The sequence below is a fragment of the Ctenopharyngodon idella genome, chromosome 14, assembly GCF_019924925.1.
Source record: "Ctenopharyngodon idella isolate HZGC_01 chromosome 14, HZGC01, whole genome shotgun sequence".
NCBI classification, from domain to species: domain Eukaryota; kingdom Metazoa; phylum Chordata; class Actinopteri; order Cypriniformes; family Xenocyprididae; genus Ctenopharyngodon; species Ctenopharyngodon idella.
In genome coordinates this window covers 2,586,115-2,611,210 of record NC_067233.1, presented here as the reverse complement: position 1 = coordinate 2,611,210, position 25,096 = coordinate 2,586,115, and the positions used below count along the sequence as shown (strand labels likewise).

The 25,096-nt window shown below is 39.3% G+C and overlaps 1 protein-coding gene across 10 annotated transcripts in view; it reads right to left on the bottom strand.

Annotated features, from left to right (window-relative positions):
* Positions 1-25,096, bottom strand: part of enox2 (ecto-NOX disulfide-thiol exchanger 2) — a 254,888-nt gene that overhangs the window by 132,713 nt on the left and 97,079 nt on the right. For all 10 annotated transcript variants that reach the window (XR_007924820.1, XR_007924819.1, XM_051859857.1 and 7 more), the window contains one exon: positions 8,864-9,007. Coding sequence is in view for 6 of the 10 variants with exons in the window: in XM_051859857.1 (XP_051715817.1) it covers positions 8,864-9,007 (144 nt within the window). In the remaining 4 variants the exon portion in view is untranslated. The remainder of the gene's footprint in view (positions 1-8,863; positions 9,008-25,096) is intronic.

Below are 25,096 nucleotides of genomic sequence, written 5' to 3'. Positions count from 1 at the left end.
TTATGTAGATTCAATCATTCACTTCTTTCATGTCGCATGCTGAACAGAGACAGCTGAGAGCCGAGTCCCCGTCACCACAGGGTGGGATTCCTTCAAACACACAGCCTTTCATCACGTCCCAATCACACACCGCTACATAAACAAGCCAAAAACACACACACACACACACACACACACACAGAAAAGAAATGACAGAAGCGTTTGAGATCAATACAGACGTTCCCTGCGGGAGAACAGTTTGAGAGGGAGGGTGTGAGCTTCAGGAACCAGACTGATTGATTGAATTGCCGTCAGCACGCGGCGCAGCATGAGCGCCTGAACGTTTAGCTCGTACATCAGCGAGCGGCTCGTGCCAGGACACATCTCAACTGTCACAAGGTCTTGGAGAAGTCACAGACACAATGCCACACAGGGTTCCCGCTGCCTGATACCTGATTATGACCTATTTAACGTCTATATTTTAATACAGTCACATAGAAAACTGATGTAAAGTTTAGTTTATCATGTATCTAAAGATGCCCAAATACTTGCAGGGTCACATGCAGGACAGAAATAATGTGAAGGAGTTGGGGTCAACAGTGCTTCCAGTACTCTCTTAAACCAACTACACAAACATCCACACACTCACAGACGCCCCATCCTACTCTCAAACACCCCCGCACAAGCACTCAGACTGCCCAGCCTCTCCACAATACCTCATTTATCAGTAAAACTGTAGACAGAGAGATCGGTCCTCATCCGGCAGTGCAGTCAATACCACAAGGAACACACACACACATGCCCACAAACTGAAGCAATGAGCCAGACGGGGCTGCCAACCTTTGTCGAGTGCTTCTCCCACACACGTTGCTTACTGTATCGCTGCATCCTTGTCTTTTGTCTCAATCGTGTTAGGGTGAGAGGCAGATGCCTCATCTGCACCTCCCCTCCTCAACGCCAATCAATAGTGTTTCACGCCGCACTTCTCAAGCACCACTTACTGCAGGCTAATGGTGCCGAAGGGTTACAGCACAGCAGTGTGACTCACTGCATATATCATGCCACTTGCTACATCCTGAAACATAGAAATAAAAACATCTGCTGGCTGATATCACCCCTGATTTATGTCTCCACTGCAGCTGGCCTAGAGAAAATACTGTGGGGTGCAAAAAACTAATTTTTGTACAGTCAAAATATTCCAGGTCATCAAAGCCGCAGCCAATCAGTTGTAGGATGTAGTGATGTAGGAGTGGGTGACATTTATTTCACAATTTATACATATACAAGCGACTCAAAAATGAATAGATAAAAAGGTCAAAAGGTAGGTCTGTCACATTTTAAGATTTTTTTTTTACCCTTATGTACATTGCAATAAAACATGACAAAGAAATGACTAGTTTATTGACTTTTTATTTATTTTTAATTTTTTTTTAATTTGCTGTGGTTATATTTGTTTTCTTTAAAAAATGATGCATGCATCACTTCCTGATCAGTGTTGTTATTGTTAACCAAAAGTATTGGTTTGGTAATTGAAAGATGGACGGATGGATGGATGGATGGATATATGGGTGGATGGACATATGGATGGGTGGATGGATGGATATATGGGTGGAGAGATGGATGGATATATGGATGGATGGATAGATATATGGGTGGATGGATGGATGGATGGATGGATGGATGGATGGATAGATGGATGGGTGGGTGGATAGATATATTGGTGGATGGATGGATGGATGGATGGATATATGGATGGATAGATATATTGGTGGATGGATGGATGGATATATGGGTGGATGGATAGATATATGGATGGATGGATGAATGGATATATGGATGGATGAATGGATGAATGGATATATGGATGGATGGATGAATGGATGATATATGGATGGATGGATGAATGGATATACGGGTGGATGGATGGATATATGGATGGATGGATGGATGGATGATATATGGGTGGATGGATGAATGGATATATGGGTGGATGGATGGATGGATGATGGATGGATGGATGGATGGATGAATGGATGATATATGGATGGATGGATGGATGAATGGATATACGGGTGGATGGATGTATATACGGGTGGATGGATGGATATATAGATGGATGGATGGATATATAGATGGATGGATGGATCAATGACTGAAGTATTGGATTTAAAAAAGATAGCTGCCAAGTTAGTTGGCAATAGTTAGTTGTCAAGGCAAAGTTTAAGTGTAAGCTGAAGTGCTGAAATCACAAAAACTAAAACAAAAAAATGAATTCTATATAAGAAATATTTCAAAAAAAACAAAAACAAATGAAAATGCCAAAAGCACATAACAAAATGACTACAACTTAAATCAAATCGAAAATAAAAAATGAAAAAAGGTCATTTAAATTAGTAATACAAACAACATGATATAAATAAAAAATGACTTGTTTTCATAAAACAAAAAAATCTGCAACCTTCTCTGTACTATTTCATAAAACGGCCTGCTCCAGATGTAAATTCTATCCCCAACCCTCACACAGCCCTCACAGGACACTTTCTGCATTTTTACATATTCAACAACAACAACAGAAAAATTGTATGATTTATATGCCTGACAAAAAATGTCTCCACAAGATAAAAAAAATTCTGGTATTACTATATCCTTTTGTCCCCACGATGTAGAGAATACCTGAACCACACACACACACACACACACTCTCTCTCTCTCTCTCTCTCTCTGTCATACCTGCTATTTCCATTGTTAACCAACCCACACTTCACTAATTAAAAACAATTGATAATTGGAATCTGATTGTTCTGTGAAAAATTGCTTAACTGGCTCACACTCTTTCATTTCTGAAGTTAACACTGCAAATACAAGTGTGTTGGTGTTGGTGTGTGTGTGCGTGTGTGTGTGTGTGAGCACCACACAACACCTGACAACACCATGACAATAGTGTCTCGACCAGCAACAAGACACAAATAAACCTCTGCATCTGGCAGCAATTCTCAGCTATACGCCAGTTCCTCAGGTGCCTTGGCGACTAATATACTCAATGTCAGCGTGTTAAACCTGCATCGCATATTGTTGCACATAATTCCACTGAAATATGAAAGCAATGTCTTCCCATGATTCATTAAGACACAAAACCATTGTGGCATGTCATTAGCAATGCTGAAAAGAGAACCAATTGCTACACAGTGTTGGCTTATTACCCACTGATATATATCAGAGGTAAGCAGTTCAAATAGTTCAAAACACAGAATTAGGTTCTTATTTTGATGCAGCTCTCTCTGGTAATGTACACATCCTGTTGTGCAATTTAAGAGAAAAACCTACAACCCCAAGGCTGTTAAAAAGTTATAATAACTCATCAATTATGAAGTGAAAGTGTACGCCACACAAAAAAGCTTCAAGGCTGAAACAAAGACAAAGACAGCAAAAGTGAGAAAGCCATGGATGAAAAAGAAAAGAAAAGATGGTTTAAAAATAAACGTGTGTGTTTTGTAACACAGAAACAAGTTATGAATGAAATAATCAGAGACCTCATTTTTGCCACCAATTGTACAATTTGGATTTTTGGCTGTTTCCACTCATTTTGCTATTATTTCTTCAAATGGGTCACTAAACCGTTCCATTACTGTACATGGTGCTCACTTACAAATGAGTTGGTAGAACAGTCAGCACACTTTTAATACTGATTTTAAGCTGCAAAAAGGGGATGTATTCACAAAATCAAAACCAGGTAGTTCACAAAATATTTGAATTTGTGAAACTGTAAAAAATTATTTTTCAAAGTTGTAAATAAAACATCACTAAAGAATTATTAGAGTACATTTTACAAGACAATACCATTTGTCTTTCTACTTCAAAATTTCACATTTAAATCAATGTGTTACCCGTTTCTTTGACAGCATTTACACTGCATGGTTCAAGTGACCCAATTCCGATTTTTTGTGGCACAGATCGGATATGACCCATGAATGTGTAAGCAGGAAAAAAGCACACGGATTCCGATATTCTTCCATCGGTTTCAGGCCTCATTCATATGTGGAAATAAATCTGATCGGATAGTAAGCAGACAGATCGGATATTCCCCTGTCAATGCGAGTCGTACGTCATTGAAAAAGTGACTCTTTTAATACATTTCACGGTACAGATATATCTTTAACAAATGAAACATCTCTAGTTGACTAGCAGAGTATTAATTTCATTCATTTTGTGTTAAATAAAAGGAGATCTGGCACGGAAATGTGTCGTTTTTGAAAATCATGCTGAGTGCTCGTTGCTGCTCTTGTCAGTGACAGCGACGCGTGCACAGACCCATTGTAGAGACTCCCTATTCGTTCCCAGTGAAACCACAAAATAAAATGCACACAAACATGTCCCTGCCCTGGATATACAATCACTGATGAACGCACTGATGAACGCATAAGTTTCATAAAAAATTATACGAGGGCGAATTCAAACCCAGAACCTCTGACATGCTTAACAAAAGCTCTACCGCCAGACCATTATTACATACAAAAACTTACAGCGGATCTGTGTACATAATCACTGTCGTGAAGAATTTGTGCTATATAATTATTTTGATGTAAGGATGAAACATTACAAATGTTTCTATGAATATCATGTCAATAAATTAAACTCAATGTACTATTGAAATTGATTTCTTGATATCATAATGCTACTTTTTGTTCATTTCGCCAAGTGTAGTGAAATCAGTTATGGGTCACTTTTAAAAGAAGATATAAGCGGGTCAAAATTGGCCATCAAGACCTGCAGTGTAAATGCGGCCTTTGATATAATTTGTGAAATGTACTACCAATTTCTGAGTGAAATTAAATTGGTTAAAAGCAGCGAGTAGCTCCCAGAGAGCGACAGAGAGTTCATGTCGCGCTGTAAACAACCTCCCAACTGTCCTGTTCGATATTGGAGATTCTCACCCACTCGCTCTCTGCAGTGCATCCGTTATCCAGTAACATCAACACCAGTGGGGCGGGTGGAGGGGGATTGGTCGTCTAATGGAGTGCCAGCACTAATGAGATGAATCTATCCATTATAATGCTTTAACGAGAGTAAATCTGCATGGCTGGTAATTAGTCCACGCCCCTGCATTAGCTCCACTCCTCGGAGGAGCGACTCTGTCTTGTGTTGCCAGAGGACATCAGAGCAGCTGAATGCATTATGCTCCAGATGCTGTGAATTTTCATCATTTAGATGTGTTTCCATCAGGGAGCGGATTGATCAGGCACGGTCACGGCGGATAAGAGCACAGCATAATGACAGGCCAGGAAGGAAAACTGCTGGCGTTGTTCAAAAAAGAAACCCCATTAAGCAGCTCCCGGTTGCTAAGCAGACACGTACGGCGCAACTATTTAGAGTGGCTGTGAAGCGGTAGATGAGTCGAAGCATTGTAAGATTCGAGACAACAGTCTCGTGACTCAGCAAGCATAATGAGGGGCTTAACAAATCAGACAGGTGCTAATTGCACTGTGCAACTGAGAAGCAAACTGCAGACTTCCCACTGAGTGAGCCGATATTAGTGTTGTGAATACTATAAATGTCTTGTTTTTAGTATTTTGGTGCTTTTATTTAAAGGAGATTAGAAAGTCTAACAAAAGGACAAGATTAGAGAATGTTGCGAGCCAGATCAGAACTCATATTGTCTACATAAGCATCATTCTTTTAAGCCACGACTCCAACATACTACAGCGTCCTGTTTTTAGTCTTCTGCCACTTTTATTTAGAGTAGAATAGAGCACCTTTCCATGGCTCTGACATTCTACAGTGTCCTATTTTTAGTCTTTTGCCACTTTTATTTAAAGGACAGTAGAGAGAATAATAAGAGAGTGAAGGTGAGATCAGGGAATGTTGCAAGCCAGATTAAAACTCACACTGTCTGCAAAGCAGCTCATTACTAAGCCAGGTCTACGATGTCCTAAAACATCTTACATTTGGCCTTTTGATGCAGCAGACCAGGAAATAATTAAAAGGCAAGATGGGATGTCAGATTCAAACCTGCGTCGTTTGAATGAGCACCACAGCTCAATGCTAAGCCACAGCACTGACTTACTACAAAATCTTAAAAGCCCTTCTTCAACCTCAGCAGAACAATAAAAGGGTCCTTTTTTTTCTATTATTGTCTGAAACCCATTACCACACTGACTTCCATTTCAGCAGCCGGACACTGAAGTGTCTAAATATTCAGCGTATGGTGAATAGAGCTCATCTAAGCCATTCTCAAATGACGTCCTTGCACTAAAGAAAAAAAAAAAAAAAGTGTTCTGAAAATGGGCAGATTAGATTAACGCTAGGAAGCTTTGATCTAAAGCTCGCTGGCTAGCTTTGATCTGCACAAGCAGCTCTTCACCATGACCAGAACACAATTTCACTTCCATTTGTATCAATTCTATGGGCATATACGACGATGAGAAGCTCTGCTCACCGTCACTTGCTGCCATTTATCCCTAATCAGAGTCACTTCAAGTCATGAATGGCGGCAGTGTTCCTGAGCGAAAAATGACCATCAAGGGCCTGGAGATCAGAGCGGCAGACTTCAAATGGAAATTATATTTACATAGAACAGCATGTGTGGAAAAACATGATGGCTGAAATTTACAATTATCAAATGACTTATAGACTCTTAAAGGTGCAGTAAGCGATTTCTAAAAAACACATGATCAGACTGAGCAGCACAACAAACTTGTAGCCAATCAGCAGTAGGGGGCGTGTCCACTCATGATGAGGTAGGAGAGAGTGAGCCAATCAACAGTAGGGGACGTGTCCACTCATGATGGGGGAGAGAAAGAGAGCCAATCAGCAGTAGGGAGCATATACACTCATGATGAGGGAGGAGAGAGAGTGAGCCAATCAGCAGTAGGGGGCGTATACACTCATGATGAGGGAGGAGAGAGAGTGAGCCAATCAGCAGCAGGGGGCGTGACCTCTCATGATGGAGAAGGAGAGTGAGCCAGTCAGCAGTAGGGGGTTTGTCCACTCATCATGAGGGGGGAGAGGGAGAGCCAATCATCGGTAGGGGGCATATACAGTCATGATGGTGGAGGAGAGTGAGCCAATTAGCAGTAGGGGGCGTATATACTCATGATGGGGGAGGAGAGATTGTGAGCCAATCAGCACTAGGGGGCGTGTCCTCTCATGATGAGGGAGGAGAGAGAGCCAATCAGCAATAGGGGCGTGTTCTCTCATGTTGGGGAGGAGAGAGCGTGAGCCAATCAGCAATAGGGGGCATGTCCTCTCATGATGAGGGAGGAGATAGAGTGAGCCAATCAGCGGTAGGGGGCGTATACAGTCATGATGGTGGAGGAGAGTAAGCCAATCAGCAGTAGGGGGCGTGTCCTCTCATGATGGAAGAGGAAAGTGAGCCAATCAGCAGTAGGGGGTGTGTCCTCTCATGATGAGGGAGGAGAGAGAGTGAGCCAATCAGCAATAGGGGGCGTGTCCTCTCATGATGGGGAGAAGAGAGAGTGAGCAAGGAGGAGATTTAAAGACTGTAGAAAGAGAGATGGCCGACATTCCAAAAGAGAAAAGGTCAGAGGAACATCACTGGAAAAAGAAAGGTTATGATCAGGCAAGAGCTTTAGGACCCGCGTTAATATTAGAAAAGCTTTCCAGTGCCGGAAAGAACAAAGTGGGAAGGCCTGAAAACAGATGCCAAGGGTTGAGTGTCATTGTTTGTCTGAAGCTGGAGTGTTGCTGGCAACAACAAACTCTTGCTTGTTTACTGTATGTTCATTTGTTCATCAGTTTATTTTTCGCTAAGCATTATTTCGCTATGCTTCAGCTATGATAAAGGGACATGCACTCTTGCATTGCATATTCATGCATTTTGGGGGCGAAACAATGAAGGGAGGGGTGTGTTTGTTTGGGTTGATTTCAAATATCAACAGTGTAGAAATCTCTTGCTGCACCTTTAAGCAGAACGTTGCAGGTTCAATGCCCACCCATTATCCATGTCCATCATCATTTCGGCCCTCAGCAAGGCAATCAACTCCAGAATGCTCTATGGGAATTATCCTTACAATACATTTACAGTGCCGTTTTACAGTGACGTTGAATAAATGTCACAAAAAAAATGAATTCCAAGAGGCTTGGTGATGTGGCAATAAATAAAGATTGCATTTTATCTTAAAATGCTAAACAGGAAAAAGAGTGCCTAATTTAACATGAACAATTAATCTGATCCAATTAAGTCTCCTTGACAACCAGAAACATAAAGTAGCCTTTTCAAGATTAATTTCTTTCAGCTAATCATAATTCAATTAATTAGTACACCATTAACATTAATATGAATATGAATGGGTTCTTCTTCATTTGAGTCAACCTGTGTCAGAAAGGTTTGTAAAATTCCCTGGGCGTTACTTTTCAAGTTATTTTGAAGGTCATCAGCAGCAGACAGAGTCTCTCTTCATGATTGGCACATATCCAGCGGCTCCCTGACTCTCCTTTGCATTTTGAAAATCCAGACTGCAAGGTGATAGTCATAATTATGACAAGATACAAGCAGAAATGCTTTAAACTCTTCTACAGAAATATGAATTGCTTGTTTATTTGGTCACTCGTTGTATTTAGTGTTGTTTTCCATGCATATTTTAATTAGAAATTTTTTTATTAACCTCATAAATGTCAAATTATGATATCAAAGCTACTAGAAAAGTGGAAATATCCTGAGGTTTCTGTTCTGATTTTTTAATGAAGGTGATAAATTGAAGTGAACATCTCACAGAATGCAGAAGACCACCAGGCATTCACCTCCCACATTCAAAGGTCAAGAAAAGAGCAGCAGCAGAAATAATGATGTGAATGTAATTAACGACTGTAGGGCTTGATGAGTGTGAATGAGCACGGTCTGAGGCCGAGAGGAAATCATTAAACGTACCTGGAGGAAGGTTGGGTCTCTTTCTCTTTTTGCTGTTTTCTGTTCCGTTTTCCAGAGGACAGTCAGAAAGCAGAGGACCATTGGAGCTGTTGAATTGCAATGGTTCGTTGTTCGTGGCGGGGTCGAAGGGCAGCGGATTTAGACCTGTGAAGGGAAAAAACAGACAAACTTGGTAAGTTTGCTTGTTCCATAACCATAGCCGGACTAAAGTCTGGTTCGTATAGCAGCTTGTTCTGGCCAAGGAGTAAGGGGCTGCCTGACCGACATGTATCACGACCAACCACTTTTTCTATTTTTTCACAAGTGATTTATTGGTGTGAGATATGAGAGTACTGTGGAATATACAGAGTAGGGCTGGGTATTGACACAAATTTCAAAATTTCGATTCACAAGCTTGCAATTCGATTCGATTTAGATTAAATTCGATTAGATTCAATATCGATTATTTTGGATATAAGGAACAGTACATGGCAAATTTTCTTTAAATTTTCTTTTCTTAACTTTACAATTATGTAATTATAATTCTACTCCAATTTGTTTTTTGAAATACATTATTTAAATGGTGGCTGTTATAAAAACTTGACGGATTTATTCAAACATGCATTAAATATTGAAGAACATTATAAATTATAACGAATGTGTAATATGGTGCATATTTAGCAAAATGCTATTCTCTAGAGTTCAGTTTTATAGCTGACTAATGAGTTTATGGTCACTGAATATGGTTTCTGAGGTAAATGTGACGTTACGTGACATTGCTTACAAGCTGTTTTATTGACGTCTTTCGTGTTTGAAACACTGATTGAGCTATTCCATGAGACAGGATACGGATTTCGGTAAGTTATACTGTATCTTTGCACATGCCTTTGGGTGTTCATTCACGTTTATTTCACGCTGTAACTGGTATTAAAGCGGAGGAGATGATCAGTTTACGCGCGCTTCGCGTTACCGCCTCTCTTGATTTGAGGCTACAGCCATCTGTCACACCACATCAAACAGCGCCAAAACGGTTATTTTTTTAATTTCATAATAAAATGGACAGAATTTGAAATCTGAGACTTTGTTTCATATCAAAAGTAACAAAGCACAAAGCTTACTGCCATTTATTAGATGGCAAGAGCGCTAAAATGTTCTGTTCATTCATCAACTGAAAATAGACTAGACTAATCGATTCTTGGGATTTAAGAATCGATATTGGTTCGTAAAAATGAGAATCGATTAAAATCGAGAAATCGATATTTTTTACCCAGCCCTAATACAGAGGATACATTTTTAAAGACAGGTTGGAAATCATGTGATTAATTACAGTTATTACATTCTACTGACAGCTCTAGTTTTTAACATTATGAAATAAAAACCATAACATTTTTATTAAAGGGTTTTTTTTAATTAATTTTTAGGTTCATACATTATTTCAATATTACTCTAATATCGGAGAGAAAATAGTTACACAGTCAACTTAATACAAACAAAATATTCTGAAGAAAATATCAAGATTTTATATATATATATATATATATATATATATATATATGGTTCCAAATTTTTATTAATTTTACTGGTAGTCCACTATATGAAGGATTTTTGGGTATAATATGTCACAGTTTACATAAATGAACTACAGTGTCCTGCACCCACTAGTAAAAATATATTAAAAATGTCTGAATAATTTTTGGTTTGACTGTGTGTGTGTGTGTGTATATATATATATATATATATATATATATATATATATATATATATATATATAGTTCAATATTTTTAATTATTTTAATTTATGCTGATTTAGCATTCAAGAATTATTTTTTTTTTTTTTTAATCATAAATGCTGCTTATTATTTTCATGGAAACCATGACATTGTTTTATGAACAGAAAGTTCAAAAGAACAGCATTTGTTGGAAACAAAATGTAACATGAAATGTCTTTACTGTCTATAAATGTCTTTACAGTCACTATTTGACAAATTAAATGTGTCCTTGCTGAATAAAAGTATTAATTTTTTATTTTATTTTTTTTAAAAAACCTTCTGACCCCAACATTTTGAATGGTAGTGTATATTTATTGTATTTGTTTTTATGAATGGGTCTTTATATGTTATATCATGTAGCTGTCATTATATTTAAAGAAGTTTGAAAGCCTCAAAAAGTTTGAAAACCCTGTTCTAGGACATTTTGTGTCATGCATAACCTCTTGCACACTACAAAAAACAAAACCCCATGCATTAAAATCTCATTAAATGTGACTAGTTCTTCCTTGGAATTTCTTGTTTTGTTTAATCAGCAGAAGATTTCCTGAGAACTTGTTTTTAAGAGAACTTCTGCCAATGTAAAGCGCATCAGAGGTGTACGGTCAAGAGACAGTCAGCGGGCAAGCAGTCTAAACTAACCAAAAGTGAGGGAGAACTCTGATTAAAAGTTTCCGATGTTTCTGTCTAGGCTGCTAGAGAATGATTCATGAAGTGAGAACAGAAATGGCCCTTTAAGACTAATTTAATGGTGCAGCTTCATTTCAATGATGGCATATTTCTGCTCTGAAAGCCACAAAGACAGGATTAACCACACACACACACACACACACACACACTCTCATTCTTTATTAACCCCTCTGTGAATTCCATTACAGAAATTGACTACAGATTCTGATGCTAAATTAGGAAACGTTCTTGAGACAGCAATCAATACCTAAGGACTTCCTCCATTTCCGTTCTAGACATCCACAAGGAGGTAACAAAAAAGACAAACCAGCCAATGAACAATGGATTCAATAAAAAAAATGACAACATTGCCAAGATCCCAGAAGCTAAAAAGATGTATAATTTCACAGAAAGTTTTAGCAATAACACTAGTACGTCAGTAACTTTTTATCCCAGTATACAGCATGCATTACGTGCTGTTTAGAATACAGAGTGATGTCTGAGATATGCATGCTGGTCTGTTCTCATGAAATATTCATCACAACTCTCGGTTTACATTGTTTTGCTTGGCATTATTTGCCTAAAGGATACAGAAGTATGGGGCCGGGGTTCTGTCACTGCATATCCCATATGATAAGAGATAAAGAGTGAGAGAGAGACTGAAAAAGAGACTGACACAGAGTTCAGAGGACACGGCTCAAAACTCTGCGCCATAATCTGCCACATCTGCCCTCTGCAGTGCGCAATGACAGTGAGCAACCTCTCCAACATCACACACTGCCCGTGTGGATGAGAGAGCAAAGGCAAGACTGTAGAAAAAAATGGGATCTGAATGGAAAAGGAGGCAACTGAGTTTGAACAAGCAGATAAGTAAAGCAGGATATGGAATTTGTGGCAGAAGAGCAGCACTGCAGAATGACAGCATGAGTGGCTGAAGACTAATTTAAACAGCGCTGAACAACACATCCAAGCTCTTCTGCTCTATATGTGATGTTGCAGGAGTGAGAAGTTCTTGGCATGTAACAAGCTGCTAAAAAAATAAGAAGAAGATGTTCTGTAATTATTCATTCAGCACAGATCAAGACTGTGAATGACATTAGCTTCTAGGGCTGGGCGGTATACTGAATATTTATAAAAATTTGGGTGATGATTTCATTGACGATATGAATCTGTCTGGTAAAGACGGTGACAGATTTAGGACGTTTTTCGGTTGAAAACACTGATTTAATAATTAATCTGCATCTTCACTAAGGTTGGGTATCGAGAACCGGTTCCAAATTTCAAAGAACCGGGTATTCGATACGATGCGCGCATTTCGATTCTGTTTATCGATTCCTGACTTTTTTTCAGTCATTCTCACACGGTGAACAGCAGTTGTATCTATCTGCTAGGACCTGCGACAAGGACCTTATCTCATCACGCACATGCGCAGTTCATTACAATTGGCACTGACTTTTGCTTCAACACGGCATTAATCTGAAGGAATGCACCGTTCACGTCGCGTCTAAAAACACTTGGAAAGCGCGGCTGCGCCACTTTCTCCTCCTTTCCAAAGCGCTTTCGCTCCTGTGGCGTCTGTCATTGCTATGCAAACACGAACTGCGCTCTGCAAGATGACGAGGAAGTATCAGCAAAGGATTAATTGATTTCTAGCCCTTGCATTAGCTTTACTAGATATATTTATGGAGATGAGAAATAAAACCCGGCTGAGCTTTTGATGTTGTTACGGAAAGGCCGAAGCTAATCGGTTGGTTCTAGTCACATGACCTGCGCTTGAGGCATTCTGAAAAGCATATAGGCGCGCCCGGAAACATTTGAAATAACGCGCCTACATTTGAAATAACGAACTGTAAACTCTAACCCAGCCGCGAGTCATAAAGCACCAGATACAGCTTAGCAATAGCAGCGTCTCACACTCAGGTACAAAAACAGTTACAGCCTACTGGTTATAGCCTAAATGTGGCAAGAATAAAAGGTTCTTGAAGTATTTGCTTTTCTCCATAAAAAATTATAGGAATCGGAATCTAGAATCGATAAGAACCGGATTCCATAAGCAGAACCGGAATCGGAATCGTTAAAATTAAAACGCCACCCAACCCTAATCTTCACTCATACAGTAGGTTTTCTATTCATCAAAGAATCCTGAAAAAAACAATGCATCACAGTTTCCACAAAAAAACAAGCAGCACAATTGTTTTAAACATTGAAAATAATAAGAATGATTTCTGAAGGATCATGTGACGTGATGTCTGAGCTGCGTTCACGCTATTCTCGTCATTATCATATTTGCTGTTCATGTCCTCAAGCTGGGAATTATGAATTTCTAAGGCAACAATATCAATACCTAAATGAATCTGCAGCAGTCAGGTGGTACAGCAGCCACAAGCTCTATGAGGAGGACGTGAACGCTCTTTCCAAGTTGAAATCTTGTAATTACAGTAATTAGGACATGCACTAACAGGGATTAGACAATGAAACTGAAACACCTGGTTTTAGACCACAATAATTTATTACTATGGTGTAGAGCCTCCTTTTGCAGCCAATACAGCATCAATTTATAATAAGAATGACAGATTCAAGTACTTCACAGCGGCCAGAGAGATTATGAGTCATTCCTCTTCCAGAACAGTGTTCAGGTCATTATGTGATGCTGGTGGAGGAAAACATTTCCTGACTCGCTCCTCCAAAATACCCCAAAGTGGCTCGAAAATATTCAGATCTGGTGACTGTGGGCGAAGGGAGATGTTCAACTTCACTTTCATGCACATCTGTCACAAGTTTTGCTGTGTGTATTTGGTGCATTATCATCCTGATACACAGCGCCTCCTTCAGGGTACAATGTTTGAACCATTAGGTGCACATGGTCCTCCAGAAGTCCTTGGCAATGACGCCCATCAAGCACAGTATGCCATGATATTGCAGCCCAAACATCACTGATCCACCGCGTGATTCACTATGGGCAGCAACAGTCCAGATGTTGAGGCTCTTTAGGGCTTCTCCACACTGTAACTCCCATGGATGTGGGAAAGGAGGTGGACTAATCAGAGAACAATGTTTCACATTGTCCACAGCCCAAGATTTCCTCAGCTGGAACCAATGAAATTGACATTTGGCATTGGCACTAGTGACCAAAGGTCTGGCTATGGCAGCCCGACCATGATTATCAACTCTGTGGAGCTCCAGACGAACAGTTTTGGTGGAAACAGGAAAGTCGAGGTGCGTATTCAATTCTGCAGTGAGTTCTTAAGCAAGAGAGAATAAATAAGCTTACAGTTTGGACTTAAAAGTAGACAGAGTGGGTGCTGATCTGATGCATAGTGGTAAACTATTCCAAAGATTAGGACTGGCTGCCTCAAATGCTCCAACACCCCTATGTTTCAGTCTGGTTCTTGGCACCTTTAGTTGAATTTGATTCCCTGACCTAAGCGATCTAGGGGGCTGATGAATTGAAACGAGGTCAGACAGATATGAGGGAGCAAGCTTATGAATAGATTTATAAACTAGTGTGAGTACTCTGAAATCAATTCTATAACTTACAGGCAACCAGTGAAGGGAAGCAGCATAGGCGTGATATGCTCCTGCTTATGTGTACGCGTCAATAACCTAGCAGCAGAGTTCTGTACTAATTGCAGTCGTGCAAGGACGGAGTGACCAAAATAAAGCAAAATGCATTAATCCAAACGGGATGAAATGACCTTTTGTGTATCCTTAAAATTAAGAAATGGCTTGAGATTTGGTGATACAATCCGGGTTAGTACCCGGACATTTCTTTCAGACAGCTTCCTCTTGCGTCAACAGTTACTACTGTTGGATGTGGTTTGTCCTACTTGGAGGTATGCCGAAATTATCCTGGATACCAGTTCTCAATACACCACAAAGACTTGCTGTCCTGGTCACAGATGGGCCAGCGAGATGGGCACCAACAATTTGTCCTCTTTTGAACACTGATATGCAGTGGTGTAATGTAACGAAGTATTATTACTTTTTTGAGAGAATCTGTACTTTACTTGAGTTTTTATATTTCTGTCAACTTTTACTTTTACTCCACTACATTTCCTAAATAAAATGTATACTTTTACTCCGATACATTTTCCCAAAGCATTTTCGTTACTTACTACAAAATAAAGTCGGAAGAACACAGACTGCAAGAAAGCATGTGCAAACAAGTGCTCGAAAAACCACAGTTGATTTCATTTTCCGGTTTGCGTCCGATGCTGGAGCGGCTGAGAAGAGTGCGCTGTCATTATACAGTACGAGAGCGGCCTCTAGAGGCGACATAGAAACTATCACTGATGCTCGTAGAGTTTGTTTTGACACGTGACGTGAGGCTACGCGCTGCACATCGGGACGCTTCAAAAACGGACAACAAAACGGTTATACGACAAAAATGTTATACAGTGTACACTACAGTACATGTTTTCATATCATTATAAAGTAATTAGTTTGTTGACTAGATGCTGCATTAGTGGAGAACAGTACTATGTTTGCCATCGAGGCTGAGAGGATGCTAGCAGTAGTACCTCAAGCAGTTAAAATGTGACAAAAACTGTTTAATGTCACGATTGTTACCATTCATTTGCATTAGTTTATATCCTTTTGTTCGCTGTTATGCATTCGTTATCCAGCGAAGTTGCATATTTAAACTGTATCCTCATCATGTAGCGACAGAAACATAAATCAGAAATGTATTCGATTTCAGTTCTTTTTTTTTTTTTTTTTCTTTTTTTTTTTAATCGCCACTGTAACACATTTTTTCTAAAATAGAGGCAAATAATGTGTGAAAGTATACATATAATAGACCCATGCTACGCCTTTGTGTGTAAAGATGGTAATTTTTAAGCATGACTGTTTGGATTTATATGAAATGGTAACACTTTACAATAAGAGTCCATTTGTAACATTAAATAAGGTTAATAAAAGTATTGTTCATTGTTAATTTCAACATTTACATTTTAACATTCTAAAGTTGTCTCTTACATTAGTTATAATGCACTATGAATTAACATGAACGATCAATGTATAAAATCAATATATTAGTATTTTTTATATTTAAAAATTACAATAAACATTTAGCCATTTTTTAATTCAAAGAAACAAAATGTAAGAAAGAGTTAAAACTGAACACAATCTTGCTGCTCAAACTGTGTATAGAACAATTTTTAATAATATTTTTTTGCTTCTTTTGTATTTTACATTTACTTGTACTTTTACTTTCAATACTTTTATGTACAGCTGTACTGTTGCTCTGCAAATTCAACCTTCACACTCTACACTTGCTGATAAAACATGCAATCAGTGAAGATTGGCCAGCAGGCCACATATACTATATATAGGCATAAAACATACAAGACTAAATGTTATTAATGTATTGTAAATATTGCTCATGACTGTATTAGTTATTAGACTATATTATCGAATATTAAACAGAACTGTGGAAATCATCTTTTTTTTTTTTTTTTCTAGATTGGACATTTTAAATCTACTGTCTCGTCTTGACCAGCCTTAGCATCTGCTGGTTATTCTGCCACTCAATCACACACAAAAAAGTAGTCACTGTCAAGTACAGTAGGAGCAGAGATTTGTATCCACAGGTAAGCAAATCAAGACGTTGCCCAGTTATGGGGTCCGTGGCCCATGCATGACCCCTAACAGCTCTCCAGGCGCACAGTGCATATATATCTTGATTGATGTTTCCTCCGCACACGTTGGACTAACTCTGTTCATACGCACCAAGAGGAAACCTCCATCCATGACAAAAAGGGGAGCAGCTATATATTATGGAGGGAAAAGTCAATAAATGAAAGAACATCCAGTTCTGCTGAGTAAGAACAAAAGATAACTGAAGCTAAATTCAATCTGAAGATCCGAATACCTGATCAAAAGCAGCATCCCAAAAAAGACCGAAAAAATAGATTAGGGGAGGCAGACAAAAAGGGAATTAGGTTGCTTTTTGGCTCTGACACTGTACTCTTGCTGCAGATGGAAACGCTTCAATAGAGCCGCTGATGAGATTTAAATGAGTATTACTGTTCCTGCTCCTGATGGCCACAGAGGAGAAAGACGGATGCAGATCACATACTCAGTGCATCAGCAGGAGAACTTGCACAACACTCTCTTATCTTTGAAAGAGAGAGAGATGAAGTGGATGATGAGGAGCGATAGATGTGACGGGGGAAGACTTTCCAGCATGTGGAATATTGAGCAATTCCGAGTAGGGGACTCGCAGGCAGCCGGCGGCCTCTGACACCAAATGAGTCTCATGCATTTATGGATGTGTTGAGGCAATGGATTTGATGAATGTTTCTCTATCTGTAACCTAAGACAAGTGATTCACTAATGTGTTTACAGAGGAATTTTAAATGTCTCACAGCATCCAGAGGCAAAATCTGGTACTTCACATCAGGTGTAACCGCTCATTTGGCCCCTTCATCTCATTCTTTGGTTCTCAATCACAATGTACCACTGTGCTTTACAGGAATGACACGTTCCCACCTCACCATCGGGCCTCTGGGTCTTGATTTGGGAGAGGACTATTATGTGCTCATAAACAAGACAAGACAAACTGTTTGAGGGAGGAACATAATCGCTTCTGTGCCTTTTCTACCCACAATGCAACAGGGAAATGTCACTGTGTAAAGAGGGGAAAGTTTTCTTCTTTGTTCTGTTTACTGTCACTCTTACAAGTTCCCACAAAGTCTCAGAGCATATCAGGGACTAAACCCTAAACATTAAATAAAGCAATTCTTCCCTCATGACACCGCATCTACAACGGACGCAACCATTGTCACTTGCATCGCAACAGCTAAAAGCTGTCTACACTGGATGTGACAAAGTGCCCATGCACAGCATTTGTCAGTATGTCATAAATAGAACGAGGCATCAGTTACTGTCGGAGATTTGTCACTCGTGTCACATCTAGTGTAGACAGCATCACTGATTATAATGGGTTCTATTGAACTCTTGTGTTCTGCGTAAGATTTAAGACTGATGTATTCAACTTTAAAATGTACAAAATGTTCAACATGTTCAAAAAAGTCTCCATGAGAATCAACATAAGCAAAGTGAAAGTACCATTATGAATCACAAAGTAAAAAAACAAACAAACATATCACACTACGGTCTCATAGACTTCACAGTTATACACACTAGACTAGTTATCCACAAGATTGTCTTGATTGTCAGCCTGTGTCTGTCTGTTTTGCTCCCGACATCATGCCCTGCCCTGCAGCCTCCATCTGGCAGGTCTTTCACTGCCGAACTTCCTCTCAGGTATGAAAAATGTTTCAATTATTCCTATAAACGAGACGCTTTCAAACCGAGAGCAGCCGCCATATTTATACCAGCCTGTTTAATTAGGCTGGGTTTAGAGATCAATTCATTCTGAGGCTCTCCAGAGACTTAGAGCCAGATAAAGAGATAGAAAATGAGCAGAAAGAAACACACTGAGCAGATTTATTAAGAAAAAAAAAAATCACAGTTTTGAGTCTGTTGGATCTTTTAAGGGCCCCCAAAAGCTGGAAGAGAATGACCATGTCAAAGCCCCAGGTCCTCCATTTGCAAATAGATGGATGAGGTGTTTAACATCTGGTCAGAAACCCACTTCTCCTCTTTTGAGAAAAAATATGGAGAAATATCACTCCCATGATGCCAGTGAAAACAAGTAACAGCAGGCTGGTGGCAGAAGGGGATTTGGAGGTTGAACGCAAAAGGATAGATGACTAGAAGAGCTGGTGACAGAAATCAGATAGACGAGACAACAAATCTGCTGATTTCAAAACAGGGGATTCATGACAAGGAACAAGATGAAAAACAAATTTCCAAGAGGCAACAAACAACTCAAATATGATGACAGACCAAACATCCTGGAAAATGATTCTGTCGCCTAAAGGAAATTCAAATTAATCTTAATTGTACACATGAAAGAAAAATACAGGCAGAGTCCAGATGAGGAACTTTTCCTTGCCGCAAGAAAGCAAACAAAAGCACATTGAGTGGATTTCATTTCCTCTTGCATGTCACATCCCGTAACTCTCGAGCCAGCCAATCTTGCCGTCTTTCTCGCAGTGCTCCATTGATCCCATCCACGCTGAGCTGCAGTTGACAGTCACCGCAGCTGTGAAGCATCTGAGTCGCTTAACGCCAGCCAATGGCCAACACTGCAGTATTCACAGCTGGAATAAATGACAATCAATAATTGTAATGACAATGCCAGCAGGGCTGACTGAGGTCTCATCCCTCCCGCTAAAGACTGTATTAGTAAAGCAGCGGAACGCGTCTTGTTGTGCTCTCTAAGGCTTTGCAATACAACCAATGCCAGAAGTTCTGTTTCCCATTCTGTATCACATGAATAAACACAAATCACACTCATACAGCCATGGATTTAGCACCTCCTGGTGTGGCGAGCTGTGTTTTAAGCTGAAAGCATGCCGTAGATGCTGCCAAATTAGTTGGATCAATGCAGTAGCGAAGATAATAACATGGTGATCAGAGATGAAACTGATTCTCTGTGACAGTCAGTGCAGTGTGGTCTGCGGATGCTGCTGTGTACACATCGGTGGTTGGAGAGGAGATGAATTTTCACAGGCTCACCGTATCAAAGGCGAAGTCGGCAGGACGGGTCTCTCTGTTTGGACGCTGCCTGAGGGACGCCTACAGGGACTGGACCAAACAGAGAAGACCTCAGAAAATCTCTACTATGGACTTGTGCCATCCAGCGCTGGTCTTTTAAGTGGTGAGAAGGTAAAGCAAAGGTTCAAAGTGAGGGATCTCAAAGTTAAAATGAAGACAGCATGATGGACCAAAGTTATGAATGATAAAAGTAAGGTGAAGCCTGAGAAGACATGGTTCGGGAAAGCCCACAGTCAGTTCAATGACTTTCTGCATATTGCATAAAAAATGGCAACAGTTTCTCTAACCGGCTGGAAAAAGCGATTCATCTCATGATTTCACAACCACCTTTAGCAAGTACAATGAAACAGTAATATATCAATAAAATAAATGAATACTTTTATTCAACATGGACACATTAAATTGATCAAAAGTGACACCAAATACATTAACAATGCTACAAAAGATTTCTCTTTTCAAATAAAAGCTGTACATTTCTACCTGCTATTCATCAAAAAATCCTGAGAAAAAAATGTATCACTGTTTCCACAAAAATATCACAGATATATCACAAATTAAGCTTTGCTATCACAGGAATTTTAAATTGTAATATTTTACAATAAATGCAGCCTTGATGAGCATGAGAGATTCTTTCAAAAAATACTAAATCTAATAAATATTTAGTTCTTTTGAACTTTTTTCTTACAATCTACACATTTCCGCTGATACTTTCTCTATCCTTTGCACAATAAAGCAGTCCCTACAACAATACATAAAAACAAAGCAAATCATGTTGGCCAAGCAATTTCTTCCTGTCTAAGGTCATTTTCAATGACCTGATCATTGATATAGGTAATTGAAAATGTTGATAGTTTTTTTGGAACAACTATTTCAACTATTGTTGAAGTGGCATGAAATAATAGGAATTATTAAGAAATCCCATCAGAGACTGTATTTTTGTAGACAGCTGAAAAAGTATGTCCAGGTTTTATAAAGCTGTGATCGAAAGCGTTCTGACTTTCTCAATAATAGTGTGGTTTGGCAGCTCCACTGTCCAGCAGAAAAGTCAGATTCGTAATATAGCCTCAAAGATCATAGATTGTGATCTTTCTACCATTGACAACATTTATGTCTCAGGTCTGCAGAGAAAAGGTCTATCAATTCTTAGAGATTCCACACACCCTGCTAGACATTTTTTAGCTCCTCCACCTTCAGGCAGATGACTTAGATCAATTAAAACTAAGTCTGCACATTTCTTGAATAGCACTTATTGTAGGATAGTTCATGCTCTTAACTCTTCTGGTATTTATGAATCAGTATTTCATTTTTTGTAATGCTTTGGATATATATGTGTCTGTATATGTATGTGTCTGCTTTTGTCTCAGTGTTATAATTGTGGAAGAGCTCACCAAGAATTCCAGAAAACCAAGTTTTTATGGCAATAAATAAATAAATAAATATAATTAGCTTGGCCAGAATAAGCTGCAAAGAGACTTCATGCCAATAGTCAAAAATCTGGTTAATGGTTAAAAATCTGGGCTGGTAACCACAAGGGATTGACCCATGAACCTTGAGGTTACGCTAGAGGAACTGTGCCAAGTGTACTACATGCCACTTATTAGCGAATTAAATTAGCAAATTAGTAAGTAATTGGTCTTAATGAACTCTCTCAAGTAAGCTAAGTGAAAGGTGGAGAAGTTGGTTCAGCTACTTGCATCGGAAACATCCCAAACCCTCCTGGCAGTTTATTCAATTGAGCTAAACAACCGCCTCCTCCAAAACAACACCTTGTGTGGAGAGCAATCAGAGCTTTTAGTTCCTAAAGGTTTGAGGAGACATTAAACTTCCATTACACTGAGAGAGAAGTCTAGCACTAGAAAAGGCCAGGAGCGTTTCGAAACTCTGGCAGCTGAAGTTGTCTCTGCTCCACAGCCAAGTGCTAAAACATAGAGGAGAAACACGCGTTACTGGAGACAGAGCTGTTAAAGATCTTGAAAGTTTCCTCTCACAAACTGAAGTGCCGGTTTAACCCGACAACACCTGCTTTCGATGTTCTAAAGTGGTGTTCCTTCACAGCCATCTTCCTTTTTACAATACAGATGTTATTAATACCAGCTGCGGCAATGCCTCATAAATGATTTATTCAAAAGCAGAAATACTTCCATCAAGTCCATTCATTGAGCAGAGGCCAGGGAACAGAAGAGAGCCTCTCCATGCTGGTCTGCAGGGCACAGGGCAAGCCATTAATCTTCTGAAAGCTTATAAAACAACTTAACTGAGAGATCAGACTCTGTCTTTCTGTCTGAAAGAGGGAGAGTGGGGCAAATGTATGTCACAGAGCATTAACATCACTGACCTGACAAATTTATCTGGACTTTTCCTGCTTTTCCTTTTACTATCCGACACGGCAAAAATGGGAAAACATCCTACTAAGGCACCTAAATGCTGCACTGATGGGATTCCATGTCAAAATTTAACACCATTCACCTCAGATTCCCATTTTTGTGAACTTAAGTCTTAGAAAAACTTTGTAGGCTCCCCAACAACCAATCTGAGCCATGGGAGTAGTTGAGTATCTGCCCAGGGGAAGAAAGCACTTAGTTGCACACAGTCAGTACAGAGGTCACATTGTGCAGCTTAGCCAACAATGCACTAATATAATTGTACAAGGGTTACATTCTTGAGGCACTGGAGCGGTCAGATTCACATCGGGCAGCATTGTGCTGGCCAACAGATGTTGTGAAATAAATAATGGTGAGCAGGGAGAGCTGTAATTTCTCAAGGTCGACTGTCAGTCCGTCCTTGCCTCTCTATTGTTTTAGTGACTGAGGGCAACTCAGAGAACAAGATCCAAAATTAGCTTTAAGCAGCGCTATTCTACTTATGCCCCTGAGAGTGGCGATGTTATCTCGTCACAAGGTCTACAAGCAACACTCAGGAAGGTGCAGCGTTGGAATGTAGATCAAGAGTGTGCACCGAAGAGAACCATGTGGCTATTCCTAGCCGGGCATCTAACGCATTAGCAAATATACACATTGACCGAGCGGGATCGACTGCAATGTTGGCCAGATGAATAAACAAGGTGCCTGACTGACCCAGCTTACATAAATGTCGTCAGTTGTGTGAGGAATTCTTCTGTGTCTATTAGAGCTGGATCGATACCAAGTTTGGCTTCGGTACGATATCAGTCTCTGATACTGCAGTATCCTGACTAAATCAATACCTTGGGTTATGAATGAAAGGAAAAACAGAAGAAAAAGATAAAATGCCTTGTGCCTTGCTCAAAGCAATCAAATATATGGCACCCTTTCAAAACAAAACACACACACACACAGAACTAATAACAATAAAGTAAATTGAATTAAAATACATTATACACACATTCTTTCTAATATATTCTATACATATTGTTGTTTATACCTTTAAGTGACCACATCATCCTTTATATATATTTATAAAACAGTTCTTTCTGGCTCTCGAATCTGATTGGCTGAGAGCCGTGCGATATTCTAGTGATAACAGCAGTCACACTTTTTTTTTTACCATTTGTATCACTCCGCTTCAAACAACTGTCATGGCGGCTGAGCAAATCCACCATATTTCTTAAAAATACTTCACTTGTTGTACCACAAACTGTAGTTTTGAGTTCTTTAGGCAAGAATGTATTTGTTTAGACCTGAAATATGTGACTCATTTTTAATCATAGCGCCTGTTTTACAATTTGTTTAGACATTTTCAGAGATGTGAGCTCCATCAGCGGCCATTCAGTGCTCGTGTACCCGCCGAGAACAGCTTCATCTCAGCCAGTGCTTCGGGGATTTGCCGCTGGCTCTTATAGTGGTTAAACATGAGATATAATTCATGTTGGGTACATAAAACGGCAATCTTTGGTCTTATTAATCTATTACTTGTTCCAGAGCAAATCGAATCGGGCTATGTTAAATTTAATAATTTATTATTAAGGCTATATTTAACTTACATCCTGTAGAGCACTGCTTTTGTACTTTGACTGAATTGTACAATTAAAGTTTATTTCCTATTGTCATTTATAATGGCCATTGTAGTTAATACTAATAAATATTATTTTATATAAATAATATGTTGTATTTGCTATTAAGAAAGGGCCCATTAGTGCGTAATATGGATTAATATGGATACATTAACACGCCATTAAATGGCGGCAAACTTTACGAGTGAATGAGTCAGTGAGTCGCAAGAGACTTTCAGATTGAAAGGGACTTTTGTAAACAAAGGAAGTTGTTTTAGAGCTGTTATGGAAAAACCCTTTAACTGTAAAAAGGACAAATACAAAGATCGCTTTCCTCAGCGGACATTCAAACGGATTTTTATAATGATATAATATTATAGACATTGATCTCAAGAGTGAATGTTATATCAGACACAGGTAATGCTCGCTATATATTATATATATATATATATATATATATATATATATATATATATATATTTGTATAGTAGATATTAAAATCCAGAAATCTAGGAGAAGAGTAACTACATGTTAAATTGAAATGCACAAATATATGATTAAAGAACACGTTTAAATTATCCACCTTAAATTCATGAATCAGAAGGCGACTCAGTTTCTGTAGCGGTGGTTTCCATTGGGAGGTTGAAGTTCAATGAGTTTCTGCATTTCTGTCCTTGCCATTGACCTCTGGGGATAAAAACAGTTCCCTCATAGAAGTGTGAATCACGGCTGACTTGAAGATGTGAATTCATCAATTAAAGGTGGTGGAGGCAGTCCTGGCGTGTAAACATTGATGTAAACGTGTCTTTAGCAGAGCGTGTCCAGCACAGCAGTGCCTTTATTGGGTGTTTGTTGAACGGCGAAGCTCAAAGGCCGCTCTCATCAATGCCGTACAGTGTGTGTTTCCCACACCTGCCCCTGGAGCACACATGAAAGGCTGCTCTGGGGGGTGCAGGGACAACTTTAAAAACTTACATGCACACACAAATAAACACAAACATGGGCTTGTAGCACAGATGGATCTCTATGTGTAGATGCACAGAGAAGCCCATAGAGGCTGGAAATACTGACGTCTGACTGCTAATCTGCTCGAGTTAATTACATTTCCAAAAGTCTCACAGCTCATTATGGGTCAAGCACAACTTCTCTGTCTGACGACAGTCGAATGCACTGTGGCTTTTTGTTGGCATGGTGTACAGTGCATGAAAACTGTTTAGATATTAG